Genomic DNA, 23173 nt, shown 5'->3' with positions numbered 1-23173 from the left:
CAGTATTAGCCATAGGTATTAATTTAGTACAAACTTGTATGTGACAGTAGCCAACCACCAATAACTTTTAGTATTATTTTTTCTCTGATAATGCCCTGTATTGGATCACAAAAGCACTCTTTTTCTGCTTCAGTGCAAGGGTACCAACATAGTTTGATCCACTGCAGAAAGCTTTTCTGGATGGGTTGTGTGATGTGGGAAGCATGTCATGATTCAGTCATGGATTCCTTCTGAATGTAAGCCCTGATTGGTTGGTACAGATAGATCTGCTATTGATGTGGTAGGATTTTACCCTCTGACATTTAGTTTTGGTAATACTGATATTTTGCCTGAGGTAAAATCCTGCTGTAACTGTTCCACCTGTCAAAAATCAAATGACTAGTTGATGTATTCTTTATTCTAGGCTGAATAACTATAAATTTGTATTACTTGCCTGATGGACATATCTCTTTGTTTTGTTTTTTCCCCTCAGTATGACAACATCTTAATGGAAGAGTCTGCTCAGATTCTGGAGATAGAAACTTTTATACCTCTCTTGCTGCAGGTTAGACCTGAATCGTAAAATATATTACAAAAAATGTTAAATGAAAGTCTGTGTTCTTGAACAATACGGAATATTTAAAGGAAAATATCTTGTGCATGAAAGTAACCTAGGACTGATACTTGCCGTGTGAGTGGACAGCAAGAACTTTCACTTTGCACTACATCAGTTGCTTATCCTTGGGTTTTGATGATATGGAGTAAGCCAATAGTTCCAGATATGTTGGTTTTATTGACTAAATAGTAGGATTAGCAGGCTTTTGTTTTGAAAATAAAAAAGTGAAGATATTTTATGTAAAGTAGTCATAGCTTCGTTATATTCTTTGTCATTTAATAGTGATTATTTCTGATTGAAAAAATTGTTAAAATTTAAATAAGGGCTATTAAGTAAGGGTTTTGTTTACCAAGGAGTGTAAGGTTTTTTAATTTTTAATTGTTGTGTGTCATCCTGTCTGCTTGTGATGTTTGGTCAATTTCAGTCAGGATTAACAGAGAGAGATACCAATCACAGACAACTTCAAGGAAAACTGGGGCCAGGTAGAGAGGAGACCTTCTACTTGATGTTACAACTCTACAGAAAGAAAACAAATTATTACTGGTTCTACTTCTTCTTTTTCCCAATAATTATATACCTTTTATCTGATTAATTGGTAAATATTTAGCCTGGAATAAGCTGCAGCTTGTACTGTGTTTGGCAAGCAAGCAATTAGTAGATAAAGGAATGCAGATGTGATACAGTTGAATGAAAGTCTTGCAGCTGGAAAGGTACCGCTAATGCAGGGAAGGAAGGAAGGGAACTGGAGCTAACATGGAACAGGGGATATTTATAGCATAGTCTTTAAGAAGCCAGGTAGCAATAGCTCTGTTATATAAGGGATTGTTGTAATAGAGGGCCAACACTGCTGCTTCTGAAGTTGAGTACTTTTCCTTAAAAATGTTTGCGCTGATCATTCTAAACTCAAGATGCTTGGACTTTCTTGACATTTTTTTTTGCCTCCGGTAAAGATTGTTTGTGGTTGCTTTTAGTAACTCCTCTTTTAAGAGCTAGGAGATTTAATAAGTAAGTAAAATGTGCTTTTTGCACATCTGTGGCTCTGCTATCTCCATAATCTCCAGTCATTGTAAGATAAAATTTCACCTCTGGAAGTATGGCCTCCCTCAGGAGCTCTGGGCAAACTGTAGCTGTGAATCAGTTCCATGTGGGGAAAGTCAGTAAGATTCTTACTCTAGTGGCTTTCTGAAAAATATGCAGTCTGCATTTCATATTCTCAAATTAATATTCTCATATTGTAAAATTAAGTTTCGTTTCAGAAGCTTTGCCTGGAGCAGGTACTTTCATTGAAAACCAATAAATAAAGTCTTCTAAGAAAACCACATCCAAGCTTTTTGATTTTCATTCTAAAAGAAAATGTGTATCAAAAAAGGCGTGATAGAAATTCTATGAAATACTGGATATATTTGTAATTGTATCTCATAATTTTTCATTTTGCTCTGTTCCAGTGGATATTAGAACACAGTTGCAGGGAAGTAACTATGGGCCTAGCACACAAAAAAATGTGCACGTCTCAGTTGCTTTTAAAGCCCAACTCCTTTTCTCAATTGCTGTTTAACTCTAGGTTTTTAGATTTTAGGGATAAAAATGTAGTACTTTACACCTTGATGTGTTTAAAGACTGATGACTTTTGATAATTCTGAGCAGGTAGGCAACTAATTCATCCTTTAAACCCCAAATACTGCCTGAAGTCTGAACAGGAACACATGTCCATCTTGTTTGGGTGTCTGGAGAGCAAACTGCTGGCGTGAGGCTTCTCACAAATTGTAACACAACATTGTACTGCAATGCTATGTAATGAGGAAATTCTGTGTGGCTTTTACCATGGTTTTCATTGATTATGAAATTATTAGATGTAGTGAAATAAGCATCTTAGAGTGTTTTTGAAATGGTTGAGTGAATAACCAGATGCATCAGGCTGATGGGGGGAAGTTAAGTGTACATGAACAATACATAAGCTAGCCGTTTCATCACAGAGTCATATTGTTTGTGTTATTCTGTGACCTTATTTACAATAGCTATCAAAATAGACCTTGAAAATTGAGGGGTTTTTTTGTTTTCTGTTTTTTAACAAAATCTGAAGGGCTAGGCTTACAGAGTAGTACTTGATTTCTTGCACTTACAATTCAGATTAAGAAATTTTTTAAAACAGTTCTTTGCAGAGCTTTTTGAGATTGAAATGGCTGATCAGAGAAGAATAATTGGTCTTCTCCAAAGCAGTAGCCTTTTGGGAGGGGAAAAAATAAAATCTTTTCCCTTGCCATTGAAAATAATTTCCATCCACTTTCTTACTAAGGCATCTTTTGGCTTGGTGAGCTAGACAGTCCAGAATTCAGTTTTCATTCCTTGCTCTCTTATCAGAGAGGTCTTTATTTCTTTTACACTTCAGGATGGCAAGGAACTTTGTCTTGAGTAGTGCTCCTATGGGGAAAGGGACTGTAGTGACAGGACAAGGGGTAACGGGTTAAAACTTAAACAGGGGAAGTTCAAATTGGATATAAGGAGGAAATTCTTTCCTGTTAGGGTGGTGAGACACTGGAATCGGTTGCCCAGGGAGGTTGTGAGTGCTCCATCCCTGGCGGTGTTCAAGGCCAGGTTGGATGAAACCTTGTGTGGGATGGTTTAGTGTGAGGTGTCCCTGCCCATGGCAGGGGGGTTGGAACTAGATGATCTTGACATCCTTTCCAACCCTAACTATTCTATGATTCTATGAAATATCACAGAAGTGTATAACAAACATGGGTCTGAATTGTAAAGCTTGCAGGTGAAAATTTCAGAATTCTGGTTCTACACATCTGTTCCCCTTTTGTCCCTATGTTACAATGTTCTTCCATGAGTTCTGAAACTCATGAAAGAGAACTCATGGGCTCAGCGGTCATTACTGAGTTCTGTCAGTATGTAACTTAGGTAGACAAAGGATGATGAGAAACTGGAAAGAGATATACTCACCATACTGAAGAGCATTCAGTCCAAGGGCCAGGGTGGGGATTTAATTAGAGGCTCATTCTGGTCATGGAAGAGGCCATGTGGGAATTCCAGAGCTAAACAGGTGAAACACATAAACTGCAGGGACACTTGAAAGGCTGGTTCAGTTTGTGCCTCAGATACGTGAGCACTAAAACTGTTTCAGATGCTGCAGGTAGTTCATATTTGCTATCTTGGAATAAAAAAAAATAAAAATAAAAGGATTATTGTACGGTAACACTACTTTGTAGAAATCAGATTTTAGTTTTTTTACTATAACTTCTATGTATTTGTGCTTTTTCCCTCCTTTTGTGTTCTGACATGTTACCTTTGACTTTTAAAACAACGCAGTATGACATACTGATATTTCTCTACTATTTTAGTAGATAAACTTACCTGTTGCTTTATAACAAACAAGAGTTTATGTAAAGCACTGCTCCTTTTTCTGGTAGTAGATTAGAAAGAAGCTAATAGTCTTTAAAATTACTGCAGCTCAGTGTAGCTTAAGAACAAATGTTGAAATTTAGGGCTCAGACTAAGCCAGTTTGACTGCTAATGTGTTCTAATTGAGTACCTCAGTTACAGTGTAATAGTTACAATTCTGTAATTGTTTAATTCTAGAACCCCCAGGATGGATTCAGTCGTTTGAAACGGTGGATTATGATTGGTGACCACCATCAGCTGCCACCAGTCATTAAGAACATGGCTTTTCAGAAATACTCCAACATGGAGCAGTCTCTTTTTACACGATTTGTTCGTGTTGGAGTGCCAACTGTTGATTTGGATGCTCAGGGAAGAGCAAGAGCAAGGTGAGACATACAAAATGTCATGTCTATCCTATAAGAAAATGCAAAGATAAAAATAGAAAAAGTACACATACACTTTTGGAAACTTTGTTTTATTGTTAGGACAGGAGTTTGCAAAACTCTTATTTGTTCCATTTCTTTCAGCTTAGACTAGGAAGATATATTTTACTTTGCTGAAATACAATCAGATTTTATTTTCCTTTTTTGGTAATATAATAGTACTCTGCTATTTTATGAGTACTTTAATGAAAATTATATTTAAAGGAATTTTAATAGTCACGTTTTGTTGTTTTCTTTCTTTACAGCTGAAACTTTCAGAAGCTTCCTTTTCTGAACTAATATATTTAATATATTCAAGGCCAAATAAATACATTATTTATTCAGAGTTGAATATATAATAGTTCCCTCCGATTCTGCAAAAGGGTTCTTTTCTTGAGCTATTTCAGCAGAGCTTCAGCTTTTATTGAAGATAGTCATGTTGTCCACACGAGTGTTAACCCTTTTTTATATATTTAAAGAGATAGAGCATCTCTCTAATAGGATAACTCTTTTCTTTTTTTATCCATGTATTTGTCACTTTGCTGTGGTAATGTAGATGTTTTATTTATTGTGTAAATTGCATATTTGTGGTGTTGTAGTACGAAGCTAAATAAAACCAAAGAGAAAATTACTCCATATAAAATCTTGCCTACTCTAAGTTTAGTTTTAAATCCTGATGTTTTTTTATTATTTTTTTCATAAAATGAAGGAGAACTTAATTTTTTTCAGGTAGGAATTATTGGGGGTGGTAGAATTTTATTTTCTAGTCATGAAAAACAGTTCAGTCTGATTTTAAAAGTGCAAATTATATCTGAGTATGGTGATAAATTAAATTTATTTTGCCATCTGCTATTTTGCAACATCTCTACAAATTTCTTAGAAATGAGAGAGCAGAATTCTGTCACTTCATAAACCATTTCATCATCTAGGATTTTTTTCCATACCTTCCTATGCTTTGTCTTTTCAGATCATAGGTAGCTTCCCATGAACTGCTATTTTACCTGGTCTGGATTTTGTTGTGTGTTTGTGAATGAGGCATTTTGGTTATATTACTGTCTGTATAAATACCAGAGATGATTCAGAAGTGGGTAGATACCAGTTGCTTCCCTTCATGCCCCATATTAATATATGGCAGTATATAAAATAAGAAAATTAATTTCTTTTTGCAGTAGGAAAATTTAGAACAGGTAATGCAGAAAATCCTTTTACTCCTTTCTTTTTGTGAAGAAGCATTAATATTCCTTAAGTTTTGTTACCCATGGAAATTCCTACTAGATTTCTTTGCAAAATATGTACCCTTCAGTGTAAGTCTTATCAAGTAGAACAGTCTTAAGGCTGAGTGGGCTGCACTGGAGTAAAATTTAAAGCTTTCTGTGAGACATAACCAAACAGAGCTAAAAAACTTAATATTGCTGGATAGCTTGAACGAATTCATTCGTTTATATACATATAGTTGTCCAGCAAAATTATTCTTTTAATTGAAAACCTGCCGAAACATTAATGTTGAAAGCAATGGGGCGTGTGCATTTGAATTGTGTTGAATGAGTTGAATTGAGGTTTTGTCTCTTGTGTGTTTCTGAACAGTTTATGTAACCTTTACAACTGGCGTTACAAGAACCTGGGTAACCTGCCTCACGTGCAACTTCTGCCAGAGTTCAGAACAGCCAATGCTGGGTTTTTGTACGACTTCCAGCTTATAAATGTGGAAGACTTCAATGGTGTGGGAGAGTCTGAACCCAATCCTTATTTCTATCAGGTAAGAGAAATGCTACATATATACTTTGTTTAATCTAGATATCACATATTAAATCTGACATGAAGACAGACTATCAAAATACAGTAAGTGGATGTTTTAATTCATGTTCTCGGATACTTGAGTCAAACGTGTGCATGATTCTTTTTCTTCTTTTAATGGGTTTTCAGTGTTGAAAATGATGATGTATTATGTTTTGCTTTTTGCTCAGAGTGAGTGACTTTGCTTGAGATCTGTGTTTTCTCAGCATTTTGGGAGGAGTGAGATTTGGTGTATAATTCATTACAAAACATTGTTTTGGCCTATAGCAAGTTAATACTGCTGTGATTCAGCTGTACTGCCACGATAGGAGCGTGACCAACAGGTCGAAGGAAGTGATCCTGCCCCTCTACTCTGCTCTCATGAGACCTCACCTGGAGTATTGTGTGCAGTTCTGGTGTCCTCAACATAAAAAGGACATGGAACTGTTGGAACAAGTCCAGAGGAGGCCCATGAGGATGATCAGAGGCCTGGAGCACCTCCCGTATGAAGATAGGCTGAGGAAGTTGGGGCTGTTCAGCCTGGAGAAGAGAAGGCTGCGTGGGGGCCTAATAGCAGCCTTCCAGTACCTGAAGGGGGCCTATAGGGATGCTGGGGAGGGACTCCTCATCAGGCATTGTAGTGACAGGACAAGGGGTAATGGGTTAAAACTTAAACAGGGGAAGTTTAGATTGGATATAAGGAGGAAATTCTTTCCTGTTAGGGTGGTGAGGCACTAGAATGGGTTGCCCAGGGAGGTTGTGAATGCTCCATCCCCGGTGGTGTTCAAGGCCGGTTGTTGAGAGCCTTAGGGTGGCATGGTTTAGTGTGAGGTGTCCCTGCCCATGGCAGGGGGCTTGGAACTAGATGATCTTGAGGTCCTTTCCAGCCCTAACTATTCTATGATTCTATGATAGTGTAGTAGCATTTCCCCCCTACATGAAGGATCAAAGATTGAAATCAACATGGAATTAACACCTTAAATTTTGCTTAAAATTGTGAAAAGCAAAGAGTGTGCTGTAAGATGATAATGCTCGTGGTCACTTTTTTCCCCTGTTAAAATCATTGAGTTATGTTTATGTATTTTTTTCAAGATATGTATCCGTATGTTTTGCTTGGGTTCCTCCCACTTTTTTGTTATACAAACTAGTGTGCTGTTAGTGAAGAAAGCAGTGGTGAGTCATAATCCACTTTATCTCACTTCTAGGTTGAGGGCACAGTTGTTTGGAGGGAAGAGTTTGGTTTTATTTTGGTTTTATTCTATATATGGTTTTAACACTTTAAAGTACAAGTGTTAAAAAGTTGTCGTGTGGAACAGAAACAGCTGGAGTTACTGCCTTAAAAATGGGATTTTGATAATTGAGAGTCTGAGCACTGGTTTAGACCACTCCTGGGCCAAAGAAGACTGGGAACACTCAGCACTTTCATGAGCAGGCTCTTCTAGTATTTCCTATAGGTTTTGGGGAGGCTTTTTGCATGGGAGAGGGACTTTGTGTTTTTTGTGGTCTTGAGGACTGAGAGATATTAGTAGAGTATGTTGGTGGCATTGCATCGTTTTCCATGAGGTAAGATTGCAGCCATGTATTATTTATCTATGAATTTGGGCATTTCTTTCTAGACTTAGAGGATTAAAATTTGTAGAATAGTTTTACACCCACAGGTGTTTGATACGCCTGGCAACTGCATTTTCCAAGTAATGCAGAGCACACTTAATAAGAAAAAATAGCCTAGTCAAACATACGCCAAGTAGGGATAAGATTCCCAGTATAAATAGAGCAGTAATAAATGTCTGTAATTGAGAGCAACTTTTTAACATGAAAGATAATTTTTGTTGACAGAAAACAGGTTTAAACAGGCTGTGAATAAGTTTTGTCCTGTTTCAAATAGGCAGTAGAGTGATGCTTTGGGACAGACATTGTTCATTATAAGTAATGGCACAGAAAAAATTGCGGTATACAAAATGTGAAATAACAACTGGTCATTTGAAATTGAATAGGTTTGGCCTGCAGTAGAAATAATCTGGTTTGATAATCCAGATGTCTGTCTTCTGATTAATAGTCAAAAGTTTAGTTATTCTAGTTCAATTAGTTCTTACTTTCAGCTTACTCGGGAATGAGTCATTGCAGCTATTTTGCATGCTTACTTGAAATAATGTTATATTGGTGCTAAGGGTTTTTTAAACCCTTCTATTTCAGTACACGTATCTGCAGATTACCATCTTCTAATACTTTTTAACAAATAATAATTTCGCAGTTTTAAGTAATGTGGGATTTTGGCATGTGACCTTTTAAGAAGGAAGAAAACCAAATACTCTATTGGTTGAGCTGTGTAATACAGTTAAGTTGGCAGTTCCTTTGGTATATAAGGATATAAGTACATAAATGCATTTAGGTACAAATGTGTAAATATTTAATAGTCCCTAAATATGAATTAAATTTTAAACAATTTTTGTTATCTTTAACGATTATTAAATACTTAGAATTTAAACTTGTTGAAATAACTGGGAGCTTCTGAGTAAATACTGGAAAGTATCAATCAATAACTAACAATATTATTGATGTAGGTATTTTGAGCAGTTCTCTCAAAAGGAATCAGAATTAAGTTATTAAACCTATTTGAGGTTCTTTTATTCTTTCTTTGCTCACTTAATAAAAGCCATTTTGAAACATCCGATCTAGAGAAATTTTTAGCTCTGAGATTTTTCTGTAAATACATGATAATGTCATAGGTATTACGCTTTTCAATTTCACAGATTGAGTAACCCCTTTTTTTTTTTTTTTTTTTCTTTAAGAATCTTGGTGAAGCTGAGTACGTTGTGGCACTTTTCATGTATATGTGCCTGCTTGGTTATCCTGCGGACAGGATAAGTATCCTGACAACATACAATGGACAGAAACATCTGATCCGTGATGTCATTAATCAGCGGTGTGGAAATAATCCACTGATTGGACGGCCAAACAAGGTGACTGAAAATATATCGGTCATTGCAGTAGTTCTGGTTTGTTTAGTTTTAAATTGTCATATTATACAGCAGGCTAATTTAATACAGTCACAGATTTCTGTGCAAGTATTCCCTGGTAATTGCGCATTTATTACCTTACATTCTATGGAATTTTGTAAAGTAGTGCCCTTGTTTCTGCCTGTTTGTAATTTTTCATACAAAGTGAAGTCCATGAAGTTGGAAAAGCTACAGACTACCTGAGGCAGAATAACTCTTTTGTCATTTATTTTGTTCTCAAAACCCACAGATCCCCAAACCCACAACTTTTAAGAAGATCCACCCAGAGTGGAAATGCTTTGATAAAACATTAATGATGGATGACAAATCTGATGAAACAAAGTATAGTTGTAAAAATCTGGTGCTAATATGAAGGTTTAAACTCTTTATTATAAAACTGATGGCTTTCCACTGTTACCTATCTGTGTTGAATAAAAATGTAAAAGAAACAGTATACAGTCAGACAAAAGCTGCTCCCAGCATTTCCCAGAAGGAACAGGCTGATGATTTGTGGTTAGCAGCCAGCTAAAACAGAGTTAAACCATTTTATTTTCTCTTCCCATTTACTGCAATCTCAGTCCGAAGTTGATATTAACATTTTGGTGTCACATTTTAACTGAAATGGCAAGATTTAACCTATGGAGTTTTTTTCTTGGTTTTTGATTCTCTAGGTAACAACTGTGGACAGATTCCAAGGTCAACAAAATGATTATATTCTCCTTTCACTAGTGCGTACCAAAGCTGTAGGCCACCTTAGGTATGTAACAAGATACTCTTGTAATGTCATTAAACTGCATGTTTTCCGTATCAGAAAGATTGTTTATAATACATTACATAAAAATGTTCAGTTATTTGCATACGTAATAGAAATGAAATTTAATACTATGTATTGAATGAAGTTCAGACATACTTCCTTTTATAACTGTCTAGTACCCTCTTCACAACCACTTTATCCTTTGGTAATGGCTGTTATACTAAAATTAGTTTATATTACTGCTGATAGGCTGAACTTGGTTTCACCCTAGTAGAACGATAGGAATGTAATACTTGTTGAACAAATGCAGGCTTAAATTTTCTCATGAATGCTTTCCTGTAAATGAGCTTTTAATTTGTTTTTGTATCAGAAGTTTTTGATCACTGCAGTCACACAGATCATCTAACACTAGTTAGATGAGTTATCAGACTCATGCTTACTCATTCAAGGATACAGAAATGCTATTGTGATTTGTTCTTAATGTTAAACTGTGAAGTCTAGGCAAGTAGTAAAGGGTGATTTTTATTATTATTATTTTATATCACGCTTTCCTATTACCGATGCAGTAAACTGATACACATACATGTACAAACACACAGAGTTCTATATAATGTTTCTAGGATTTGGTAGTTACTGAAACAGAATGTAAGGAAAAATACTAAAGACAAAGTAGTAGTTTAGCAGATTATATTTCCTTTATTTAAGGCTTCTGTATACTTCTAGTTATTTTTATTGCAACTATGTCATCAGTGAAAAAGAACATGATTGATTTTGTTTGTTTTCTGAAGGGATGTCCGAAGATTAGTCGTTGCCATGTCAAGAGCCAGGCTTGGGCTTTATATCTTTGCAAGGGTATCACTGTTTCAGAACTGTTTTGAGCTAACTCCAGCTTTCAGCCAACTCACAGCTCGACCGCTTCACCTCCATATCGTTCCCACAGAATGTTTTCCAACAGCAAGACAGGTAGGAACAGCTGCTCTGAATTTTGTGGTCTGTAATGGGAGTGCGTGTGTTTGCCCACTTCTTAAGTGGGCTATAAGAGGTGGGACTGCCTTCTTTGCTAAACCAGTGCCTCTTTGATAGTCATGTCCCTAGAGTTAAATGCTGTCATAGTACACACAGGCTGGTTTTAGTTGATTTTTCCACAAAATGTAGTTATCAATATAACTGTGCCTACTTTTTCCTAAATTCTGCCTGTGTTAAGTGATTCAATATTTTTCTCTTCTGAGAAATAGTTTTTTAGTGTGTTACATATTTTTGGTCTTGTTACAAAATAATCTTATTTCTCAAAAAGCATACAAAGCTAGTAATTTCTCATTGAAAGAGGTAAAACTCTGTTTGACTGAGTAATTCAGGATGACCAATTAATTTTTTTTTTTAATTGGCCCAGAATTGCAGAACAGTTTTGTTGCTGAGCTAGATTCATAAATACAAAAATGTCATTTGTAATACTGCATTAGATCTTGAAGGAAAAGTTTTTGTTAAGCATCTAAGCACAGGACACACAGAGTAGGATGCTAAATGAAGAAATAGAAGAAAATCTGCTTTGTTTTATGGAGCTTTAAGGAGTGCCTATATGAACCTCAAATTCAATTGCAGATCTTTCCCTGGTCTTAAGTGTTATTGACAAGTCTGGTGGGAGGGACCCCTTCAGTTGAAACTTTCAGGCCACTTTCAGGCTTTTAACATGCTAAATGACTCAAGTCCAAAATGGATTATGGAGTAAGCATCAAAACCCAGTCTTTCCTTTTGACGTAACTTTGTTGGGCTGCAGTATCATGATTAATCCATGATTAATCCAAAGAGTAAGACTTACACTTCCTGCCTTTCCAAAGAATTCAGCTTTTTTTTTTTTTTTTTTTTTTAAACATAGTTAAATAACTTTTGAATAATGGTTGTTTTGCTTTGCTTGCTGTCTACTTTTTTTTCCTTTCTTAGAATGGAGAAGGACCATCTCACCAAGTACATGTTATTAAGAACATGCCACAAATGGCTAACTTTGTGTACAATATGTATATGCACATGATACAAAGTACACACCACTATCAACAGGTAAGGACCTTTTAACTCTTGGAAGGTGTGCGTTTAAAATAAAATTGATTTTCTGTAAGTGACAGATGCTGTTGAGGTTTGAGTCTGTTCCTCAGTACCAGACTTTCGGATGGTAAATTTCTTTTTCTCTGCAGTTCTTGTCCAGTGAATCTTGAATTTTTTTTTTTTTTTTTTTTTTCTCTTCTGAGAGGCATAGCTTCAGCCAGATTTGAAGCATTTTGCTACCGAGAAAAAGCCTTCACCAGGTGGACAGGATACTTACTATTTTGTGGAAGTGTTCTAATTATGTCTGCTGTAAAGAAAAGGGGATAGAGAAAGAGGAGTGACACTACTAAAATCTCTTCTTGTAATTGTATATGTTTAAAGTATGAAAGCTCACACTGTTCTGTTAGAAACCCAGCCCTGTGACGAGATTTGTTTTGAAGTCAGTTTGTCTAATACAGTTGGAGATCTTTCAACCATGCAGATTTTATGTGAAGACTCTTCAGACTGTGCAGTTGATCACATTCAGATGCAAATTAATAGCCCTGCCAAAACCAACAAGGTCTTGAAAAGCAGATGGTAGTCGCTAAATTTCACTAAAAGATGGGTTTGCTTGACACCTTAATCAAATATAGACCCAACCCTGTGCTAATACCAGTTATTCTTTTTAGAATTCTTATTTTGTCCATTGCTAGCTAAAACTGGTTACAAAGCTGCAGCTTTCCTACTGCGGCAGTGAACCACATTCTCCTTTGCAGGAGAAGCCAAAAAGTGAACAAAACAAAAAAAATAGAAAAAGAAAATGCAGAAAATTAAATTTCTTTTACCCTATATATAGTACAACATGGTGTTTTTCCTTTTCTTTTACACTAGACTTAAGAGTAGTAGTCACAAAGTACAACATACATCTAACTGAATCACTGAAGAAATCTTTAGTTTGTATCAGGGTCATAAGGAATCACTGGTTTTGAAATACACTTTTTCTGTGAACAGATGGATTATAAAAACCAGTATGATAACTTCAGAGTCTATAAAAATGCTTTTCATATCTCTGCTGGTAGTCATAATTGCTTCAAAGATTTGCCTGTGCTTGTCAGAAATTTGTAATATTAGTGTCATCTAATTGAAGATAAGACATCACTGTAATTAAACGCTCAATTTGTCATGTGAAGCTAAGTTGCCTTTAAGGAAAACAAAACTAAACAATCATCCATAGGAGGTTTATTGAGCTTTCATTTCATTAAAATGCTTCACAGTATTCCAAAGAAATACCCATCCTGTCATTAAATAATGTAAGGTTGCAAGAAGTATGAGGGTTTCTGTGCAGCCTGGAGTTGTATAGCTGTCATCTGTACTCTTCAGCTAACTGTATTCTTGGTATTGCCTTTTTCCAAAATCTGTAATACAGCTACCATTGCAGCTTATAATATTTTGCCAACTGCTTTTTGTTTGCAGGCAAAAGACTTCAAATTTATGGATGTATTATTTGAAAAAATACCTAAGCACTGTTTTAAGTGTTACTGGAACTTGTGCTGTTCCACATTTACAGCTGTCGGTGCAACTTCTATAAGTACAGATCATGTTCACATAGCATTTTATATGATGTTTCAATGAGAAATTACTGGAATGAGTTGTTGAAGACAGGCTTATTAATGGCCTCAAAAAGCAAGTTAAACATAGCTAGGAGTTTGAAATGGTAATAGATGAGATTACGGTAGTAGTGTGATTATTGCTCCAAGTAGGGATTTACCATAACCCTATTACTTGTCTGGCTGTTTGGGATACTGTATTTGATAGCCTTTAATTGGAAGTACTGAGTTTTTAACACCCTCTTTCAGGCAAAAAAAATACGTCTAATAAGACTGTTGTGTTTGGGGTTTTTTTTATTTTCATATAGGAGTTAAGTGCCTACAGGTGATTAGGGATTCTAGATTGTCTTTGTTGTTCACTTGTTATCTAACGCAAAATCCTAAGTACAAGGTGAACAGTTCAAGCTAAAGTAGGAATAGATACCAAAATAGACGCACTTCTAAAAACTGAAAATCCTTTATTTTTTTTAATCATCTAGCGTTTACTCCCCCCACCTGCCATGATTGAAGAACCAGAAACTGCTCAAACTCGGGAGTCTGAGATAGAAGATGAAGTGCAAGATATGCAAGAAGATGCAACAGCAGAAGAAAATAAGGCAGAAGAAGAAACGATAAAAGAAGGAGAACTGAAAGTGGATGAAGTGGATGAACATCGAACAATGCCAGAACACCCTGGAAGAGACAGTGATAGTGGAGACAGTGAACCTGAGAACGAGACTGAAAAGTGATTCACCTGATGTTTGTCCTCTACGTGTTTTGGAAAACAGATAAGGGAAAAGACATTTAGGAATAAAATTGCTATTTTTACAGACTTTTTTAAATGTCTGCTTGTGTAGTGTGACCTGTTTGGTGTATTTTTCACTTTATGGACAAGCAAAAGCAAAATGTTTGGCAAACGTTCTACTGAGTTCTTGTCAGTATCAGTAATGTAATTTGTTTGATGGCCTCAAATGATACACAATTTCCTTTTCATAAGCTATTCAGTAAAGATGCTTTTTATACCAGTTTTGAATATTTGACCTTTAATTCAGTCACTGAGTTGTCCATTAAATATCACTGGTTTAAGTATATTCAGTACTAGTCAGACACTCTATAGTTTCCTTAATATTCTGTAATGGAGAATTCCTTGTGCAGAGCTGTGCTGATATACCCTGAGGTGGTATTTTAGGCATAGGCTCAAGTTCAGTAAGATAATTAATAGTATGTCTATGAGAAGTGTGAATTACTGTGGGACTTTAAAATGTTCAAAAGTTTTATTGAATTGTGACCTCAGCAGATTCTCAAAATTTCATAAGGCTCAGGTACTCACAGCAGTTTCTCATTGTTGACTTCTGATGCTGTTTGTAATTCATAGATGAAGTAAGGATGCAGCTTTTCAATAGCACTGCTTTTTAAATTAGTGTTTTGAAATAAATTTCTCTTGCTGTAACAGGACACAGTAATTGCCCAGGATAAGGCCAAAGAGGAAGAAAAATTAAAGTAATTCCCTGACTGCAGGATTTGCAAAATACACGATATTGATATTAATGACGTCATGGTTGAGTGGTTTTTCTAAGGTGACTTCTGAGTGTACATCTTTCATAAAGTAATCAGAGGTTTTTTCCAGGTTCATTAAGAATATCTGCCAACTTGGCAAATTATTCAGTGGTTCAAAGAGACTTGTGGATTTCCAAGTGGATTTTCAAAGCAACAGCCATAGGAACACTTTTTACTGCTGGCAAAGGGAAAATGGTTGGTGCTGCAGTTGTGAAGCAGCCAGAAGGATTTCCTCAATAAATTAACTAGAGAATAATTAAATTGACTTTATAAGCTTTTACTGATAGCACTGAAGTTATTTTTCTTTGTATTTTTGTAGTATAATGAGGAAAAAAGGAATAGTATAAAGTGAAAAATGTAGGCCACGCTCCTTGAAACAGATCTGTCATATACTGAAATCATTCTCCCCCTCAGTTTAAAGGGGAGCTCAGGAGTAACAAATGCTAATACTTGCTGTAGCTACGTGGTGTTCTCTTACAGTTTTCATTTGCTGAAATGAAGTTTTCTCAAGCAAGAAAACTAATAATTTGAGCAGAATGTGTGTTCTTTCATTGATTGGTTTGATTGTAAGGGGGTGTACTATTTATTACCAAATCCCCTTGGGAGAGCAAATATTATGGTGTTGAACACCTGGGTGTTAAGTTTCATGCAGTAGCATTCACCTGTTCATGCAGGTCCAAATAATACAGGGTCTTGGAGCCACAAGGGTCTAACTCATCTGTGGGTTTTCCTCTTTGTTTTCCAGCCTATTTTCTGTACATATTTGGGTCTGACAATCATTTATTGTGCTGTAGTATTTTAGGAATTGGAAAAGTATTCTCAGGCTCTCTTTACAAAATGGATAATGTAACTGACAGAGATTCTATCAGTAATTAGGACAAAAGTACCCAAAGCCAAAATCTGCTGCAAAGACCTTTTTGAGTCGTGTACATTTTGCAATTAACTGTGAACGTGCCTGCCTGTGTGGTGATTGTTCCATGTGCAGGTCTCTGGTGTACATGGTCACTTCTGGCTCAATCCTCGTATAACAACAGCCAAGTATAGAGTCATCCGAGACTTCGGAGTTGCCCTAAAATGGTGACAGGAGTTGTAATGAAGGTTGGTTTTGGCTAAGGTACAGGAAGAGACAATTGAACTGCAAACAATTGAAAAAGCTTGAACAGCCTTAATATGAAGTTTTCTGAGGGACCAAGCACCACCTGTGAAAGAGATGGAAGGTTTTGTTGAGGCAGCTTGGGCTGAGCAAGTGGTTCATTATCCTTGCTGCCATCTTATGTATGCTGAACTTTGCTTTTTCTTAGGGACATGGTAGCATTAGGAGAATACATCTTCTAAAGCCTGGAAAATCATGTTCTTGTAGCAGTGTCTGGAAGTTTCCTGAGGCTTTTACGGTGTTAGTGGTTTGGGGCTTTTTCCCTCAAAGCTTTTCAGCTCTAATTTTTGGCAATGAATTTTGATGAATACCAAAATCATCATGATGACTTTTGTCTTTGAACAGAGATGAACTTTGTTCATCTTTGATGAACTTTGTCTTTTCTACCAAAGCAATTTTTGTGTTCTATTTACATTTTCTCACAAGAAGAGTAAGTGGGAGAAGTGCAGCAGTCTAAAACCATAATTTTGATCTGCAGTATTGTTGGATAAGGTAGGTTCTAACTTCCTTCAGAAGAGAAGCAAATATCTGAGCCCTTCTCTTCCACTTAGAATAGACCTCTGCAGCTTCCTGGGACATAAAAAGATAGGAGTCCTGAGAAGTATTTTCATGAGGAGTAGAAGTTAACTTTTGCTGACAGGACAAGAGAGACCACTTTTATTCTCCAAAATCACAGAATTCTTTAAAAATGGTGACCTAGAAGAGGTGTTGACCACATACTGGATAAACATGATGACATCCAATTCTTGTTTCAATAGAATTATGTAACACTTAAAATCCTGTAAAACAAGCAGACAAAAGCAAACGTCCTAGTGAGCAAATGAATCAACCCACAGCAGTCAAGAAACTGTGAATGCCATTAAGACATAAGGCAGTGTGGTTTCCCATTGCCAAACATGGTAATCCTCCCGGTACAAACAATCAATAGAAAATGAATGTTTTAGGGGGAGTTCTGGAGATTGTTTTTATGGCTGTTAGTGCTTCCTTTTCTGTGTGGTTTCTCAAACATAGTTCTCTTACAGTCCTTTTTCTCAAGAGGACTTATTGCTTAGGTACCTGTCAAAAAAAGCCCTGTAATTGTGTAAGGTTTATGTGCTATAGTACTGATCAACACATTTGAAAAGAATACTGTTTCCATTGCAAGTTGAAAAAGAATTTAAAAGACTTTCAGCTAAGCATGCTCTGTAAGTCCATGTATTTTCATAGTTTCTGGGAGATTTCTGAGAAAGCACAGAACTCAAACTTACAAAATAAAATTCTTGCCAACACAGGCATTTACAAAATTACTAAGGTGAAGAGAATGCAAGAAAAGAGGGAGAAATGATACCTGCTCAGTTTGTTAACAGTAATATTTTGGGAGACTAAATACTACTGCTGTAATGAGAAAATGAGCTTTTCCTATTCCTGTGGTAGGTAGCAAGGACAGGTTATTTCTCTGGGCCTTGCTCTGGCAGGGCTTTAGTCTAACCCATATCAGGGATAAGGTAATACGCGCTATTAAGAAACATAGTAAGATTCATTTATCTTCCATTATGATTTTCACTCACCTTGGGGAAAAAAGCAAGGACAAGGATCTTTGAATCAAGTAACAGCATTGCTTAAGTGTAATGCAGAGAAGTCTGTTGCTGTATCATTGTGTCTGGGAAACAAAAATAAAAGCTGAAGAGTTATTTCAGTTATAGCTAAGAAATTTTCCAGAGTTCAAGCATTATCTCTCTGCTTGAGAAACATTATCAGAGCAAACAGTATAATTCTGCATCAATATCTTAAGAAAATGACCTAAGCAAAAAGTTGAGCCAGCTGCCAGTTACATAGCTCATCTATAGATGTCAGTGGAAAACCATATACAACTACAGCATGTGTTTGCCTAATGAAACGTTAGAATTTCATGATTCCAGAGAACAGCATAAAAGAATAAGCTTGGAGAGCCAAATAAGGGTCAGGAATATATCAGTCCTGGCACTGTTTGCAAGAGATAAAAAGAAGCCGCCCGTATTGCATTTATCAAGTGTGAATTCCTAAATTGCTGCAACCCAGTGTAAGAGAAGCCCTGCTACGCATCTAGAGACGCTTCACCATCCTGCTGTGCTGGCCTGACATCTCTTGTGTGTCAAGAGCACTTATTTTTAGTTGGGACAGTCATTAGGTACATAACATACCTTAACTACTGTAAAGGAAGTAGTTCAGGGGCAGCAGAAGTGAATAGGGAGAAGCTGAGTATAGAAGCACTGAAGTTCTGTTTCAAACCTTAATCCACAGCAGTATAGACTTGCCCCATTTTTTGAGTGATTTTTGGCAGCAGTAGCGATGTCCTATTGGGCAATGCTGTGTTTTCTAAAATGAGACGTACCATGTTTTGCATGCTGAGTCAGAGAGGGGAGAAAGCACCTCACCCATAATCCTTCTGTGCCGAGGACACATGCAAGAGCACTGAAACATGACTCACTGGGAAGAAGAAAAGCCCAATTGCAGAATTGTCTTGTTGTCTGTCACTGATCACCTCTAGAAACATCATCAAAGCTAAATAAGTAACTCCTGTATTGTAATGTCTGTAAATATTACCTAATCTTTGAATAGAACTTATGCATATCCAAACATTGCCTCTGGATGGCTCTGAATTGAAGCCTAATAATGACTGAAGATAAGAAGAGAAAATGGGTTTGGTTATCAACCAAGATATACTTAGAACTACTATTCTTTGACTGATAGAAATCTTTATTGAAACTGGAGTCTCTACTAGCAGCTTTGTACTTTCATACAGATACTAGAGGAGAACGGTACATACTCACCTTCTAGGAAACGGTTAGTTCTTATTTTGCAGACTGGCTTTTACTGGTACCCTACTGTGTGTTGGGCTGGATTTTGTCATCTCTGCCAGTGTGTAGCAGTAGAAAATCATGTGGAGTGGAAGGCCAGAACACATGGTCTCCTGGTCAGTTCTCTTTATAACAACATTGTATCTAAAATGTTGTAATTAATGTGATTTACGTAAACCTTAAGAGATAAACTAGGGATTTGCAGAACAGAAAACAAGTTAGGGAGTTAGGAAACTTTTGTGGGGTGTTTTAGGAAATAATGTGATTGTAGAGTTCCTGACAATTTTCCCAAAGCAGTGCTTTTCCAAAAATGTTAGGTAAGTGTTGCACTTCGGTATCATAGTTAAAAATAACAAACAAAACTGTTCAAGCACTTGGTTTAGTAATGCACTTTTTCCTTACATAAATCATACATTATTTGAAAGTCAAGTAATAAAACAGGAAGTTAAAGGTACAGTATTCCAAATTAAAAAATAAAATCAGAGACCCGCACCAAAAAACCCCGAAGTATTTCAGTGTTTAAAAATTATGATTTTTTTTTTCTTCTTCTTTTTTGTTCCAAAACCCAGGAAATCTTAAAATTTGCAATTTCAGATGAAATTAAAACTTGAAGTTCTGAGCAGCTATGATCGGGTATGTTCGGATCTTGAAAGTAAGCAGTACTTCCTGCAGTACCACTTGGGTTCCAGTTTTGAAAACTGACCAACGTGGCCACAGAAGTGAATGATTCACTATAGCCTTTATGAAGTTCAAGCTAGTTAAGTTGGCCTCAATGTCTTGTTTTCCTCTCCTGGTACAGGATGTAGTAACGTACTGTTTCTTTCCTTGTACAGGCTGACCATGTTTTAGGCACCTGCGAGTTTTGCTCAGGGCTAAGAAATGCTCCTGAGTAGCTCATTAGCTTCAAAGGCTTCATTCTTTATCTCATTTGATCTCAAATGTGCTACGAACTAATCTCTCTCCTTTATACACGGATACTTCAGTGATGGTGCAGTTGTACCAGATTTCTCCCTGCAGTGTTCACTCACCAGTATTCTGTCAGTCTGAGCTAAGTGATGAGGCACTGAGGACATCTGCAGTTCCTGACTCAGCTTGGTGCCCTGTACTATGCACAGTACCTTCTGTAGCTCTAAGCTGAAACACTCATTTCAAATTGGAAAGGAAAAACTGAGCAAACACAGCAGGTTTAGTGTTTTAAACTTCACTTCTAGAAACACAAATGTTGGTGGAAATAAACAAGCACACCTTGTGTAGTAGTACATTTATGTAGAGAAAATTGATTCTTAAGAGAATGTCTTCCGTAATCGCAAATGTGATGTGCTTCATTTTGTCAGTATGAAACCTGCTGTTATACTTGATTTAAGGTAAAACATATTCTGTAAAATACTACTTTAAATCAGGACTTAATTTTTTTTTCAATATGAAGAAGTATGAATCTCCCTATGGGAATATAGGAAAAGGCCTTCAATGTAAGCAGTGTAATGCCCTTTAAGTGGTGGTTTGGCATCTAATTTTTCCAAAAAGGGTTTGTTCCACAGATTTATAGTTATTCTATTTGGATTTATTTTATTAAATTTAGAAAAGATGCCTTAGAGTGTTCCAAGATGAATGTGGTGGAATAAAGAGCTGATGAGAGTTATTTCTCTTGCTCCTGTACCATGGAGGAGAAGGCAATCCTTCTCCTAGGTTTCTGAACTCTGCCAGCACAGAGTATTAGAGGACAGCATGTTCCAACCAAGCTAATGAGGGTTTGGGTCAAGAATTTGTATCTTATTCTTCCTAGACCTTGGCTGAAGATGCAAAGTTTTCCTACCTACAAATAAAAAGCTGTCCTGAAAATTGCTGTGCAAACTTTTACATAAGGGTTTGTATAACTGTGGGAAACTGGGACCTGGAAGGCAATAGGTAGAAACTGGTGGGGCCATTAGGTCAGGGGTGCGATAAGCATAAAGGGCCGTGAGCAAATTCTGAGGAGATAACCAGTAATGTGTAGCAGTAAGCTAAATATGTACCTTAGTGTTTCAGCTTTAATTTACGGATGTAAAAACAATTCCATGTTTCTTCTAGCAAGACTTTTTTTAGGTGCACTATAAATATATCTGCTTCGATCAACTATTTTCCTGGTTGGCACCTGTCTCCACCTTAGTCTGCCATTCTCCTTTGAGAAGGGAGGGAAGCAACTGTCTTCGTGACTCTTACCACACTTCATAGCAAATCTCTCTTCCTTAAGTCAACCAGAAAAGCCTCAGCGGGAATCTTCCCCTACCTTCTGTCTTCCAGGTGTCCACATTGATATTGTGGACTATCAATATTTTACATATTCTAGTAAAAATTGCTTAAAATAGGGGCGTGATTCAATAGAACCACAAAGACTCTGCTTCCTTGTCATGTTCTAGCTTGAAGCCAGATTTAGGATATCTTGAATACATTGGCAACCGAGATGTTTGAAGACAGTTTTAATTAGGTATTTAAGTAGTCTTTAATGAAAGGCAGTCAGAAATTGAGCACTAATCTGCAATATTATTGCAATGAGTGCATGTTCAGAGTGAAGACTAGCCTGTTTGTGTTCTAATGGAAGAAAAAAATATAACCATCGGCAACCGAATGTTAAGGGCCTGGGCAGCAAAGTCAAGACTGGAATATATTGCCACTGTTTTGCTACGTACTGAGCAGCTTCTTTATATGAATTAATTCTTCTGCTTAAGTTGTCTGGGTGTTTGAAATCTCAGCTGGCAAGCTGTCAGGCTTGCCAGCAGCATTCTAACTGTGAATATCATGACATCTGTATACTTACATTTTCAACCATAATATTTGTTTAGCAACTTCAGTACTGAAAAAAGCCCCAATTCTTCATACACACTGTGAAGAAAATGTTGACATGACTCAGGCATAATTTTGACATAATTCAGATCACCACGTATTTATCTTAAGATGTTTTGTCAAACTAAATGCTCAAATTAAGACATATTCTTTGAGATATCTAGGTAAGAAGAAAGTTACTTAGAATATCTTCTAGCATTTCACTCTGATGTGATTTAATGTAGCTTAAGTGGATTTTACCAGAATTTTCTGAAGCATAAAAAGTTATATTATAAAAAGTTGCCTATACAACAGCATTTGTAAGCTGCCTTTTTAAAAGAATTACCAAATGTGGTAACAGAAATATATACTGAAAATTCCTTTTCTAACAAAAAGATGGAAAAGACAAAATGAAGGAAATTGCAGGATTTGTGGAGTATCTGGAGCGCTTGTGTAACTGACACAAAAAGAAACCTTCCCATAGGGATGTGGGGACACATTTTCCTCCCTCTTTGGTTCTGTGCTGTTGCTATTGTATGCCTGTTCCAAAACGCAATCTTTTCCAGTGAGCAAAGCAGAGTTTTCTGTAAGATAGATGTGAAACTTTTTAGCCATCCTTATTTCTCTATCCCTGTCATGGAAGGAAGGGGAAGACATTTTTAATATCTCTAGGATAGTCCAGGTCTCTCCTCCAAAACATGACATGCACATGCATGAGTGCCTGTCTTCAGTTTCCCTGCCTCAATAGTTACCATATCAACTAAAATGCTCCTGCCAAAACCATGGCTAGGGCTGGAAGCTGCATCTTCAGCTCTGCGGCACAGGTTCCATTCCATGCTTTACCAGGGCAGCCGGCAGCTCCCCTTGGGTTATGCTGTCTCCAGCTGATGCTGGTGACTTCAGCACACTTCTGTCCTTGCCCGGCAGCTCCAGCCAGCCATGAGCCAGCGCAAAGACAGTTTCTCCCAGGGCTGCAGTTCCACGGGTGTGAAGGTGAGGCAGCACCAGGCTGAGGGCACTCAGCTCCTGAGAGACATTAGCTGGTCACAGCAATCCCTCCATTCCTTGCAGCCCACCCAAGGCCTGAGGCACATCCGTAGCTGTGGGCATGTCTGTGTGCTGGTGCAGTGCGGCCGGTTGTTTTCAGGCAATGAAAGAGGAAACAAGGGCTTTTGGTGTACACCTAGCAGAGAAAATCTGATCATTTAAAGAGCCATAGAGTCATGATGTAATGGTAAGGCTGTTTTCAGTATATTTTTTCTGATTTACTGATGATTGAGCAATTTCTATACTTTTCAGTACACATAAAGCAGCATAAATTG

General features: G+C 36.9%; 1 protein-coding gene across 1 annotated transcript in view; it reads left to right on the top strand.

Moving 5' to 3' along the window:
- AQR (aquarius intron-binding spliceosomal factor) overlaps nucleotides 1-15074 on the top strand; it is a 51328-nt gene extending 36254 nt beyond the window's left edge. Inside the window, exons 28-35 of the mRNA XM_065686537.1 lie at nucleotides 473-544; nucleotides 4178-4365; nucleotides 5986-6157; nucleotides 8964-9134; nucleotides 9842-9927; nucleotides 10713-10887; nucleotides 11863-11976; nucleotides 14027-15074. Coding sequence (XP_065542609.1) covers nucleotides 473-544; nucleotides 4178-4365; nucleotides 5986-6157; nucleotides 8964-9134; nucleotides 9842-9927; nucleotides 10713-10887; nucleotides 11863-11976; nucleotides 14027-14275 — 1227 coding nt within the window. The 3' untranslated portion in view covers nucleotides 14276-15074. The remainder of the gene's footprint in view (nucleotides 1-472; nucleotides 545-4177; nucleotides 4366-5985; nucleotides 6158-8963; nucleotides 9135-9841; nucleotides 9928-10712; nucleotides 10888-11862; nucleotides 11977-14026) is intronic.
- The last annotated feature ends 8099 nt before the right edge of the window (nucleotides 15075-23173 follow it).

The sequence above is a fragment of the Lathamus discolor genome, chromosome 6, assembly GCF_037157495.1.
Source record: "Lathamus discolor isolate bLatDis1 chromosome 6, bLatDis1.hap1, whole genome shotgun sequence".
Lineage (NCBI taxonomy): Eukaryota > Metazoa > Chordata > Aves > Psittaciformes > Psittacidae > Lathamus > Lathamus discolor.
The sequence above is the reverse complement of the archived record's forward strand: the minus strand, read 5'-3'. Positions and strand labels throughout refer to the sequence as shown.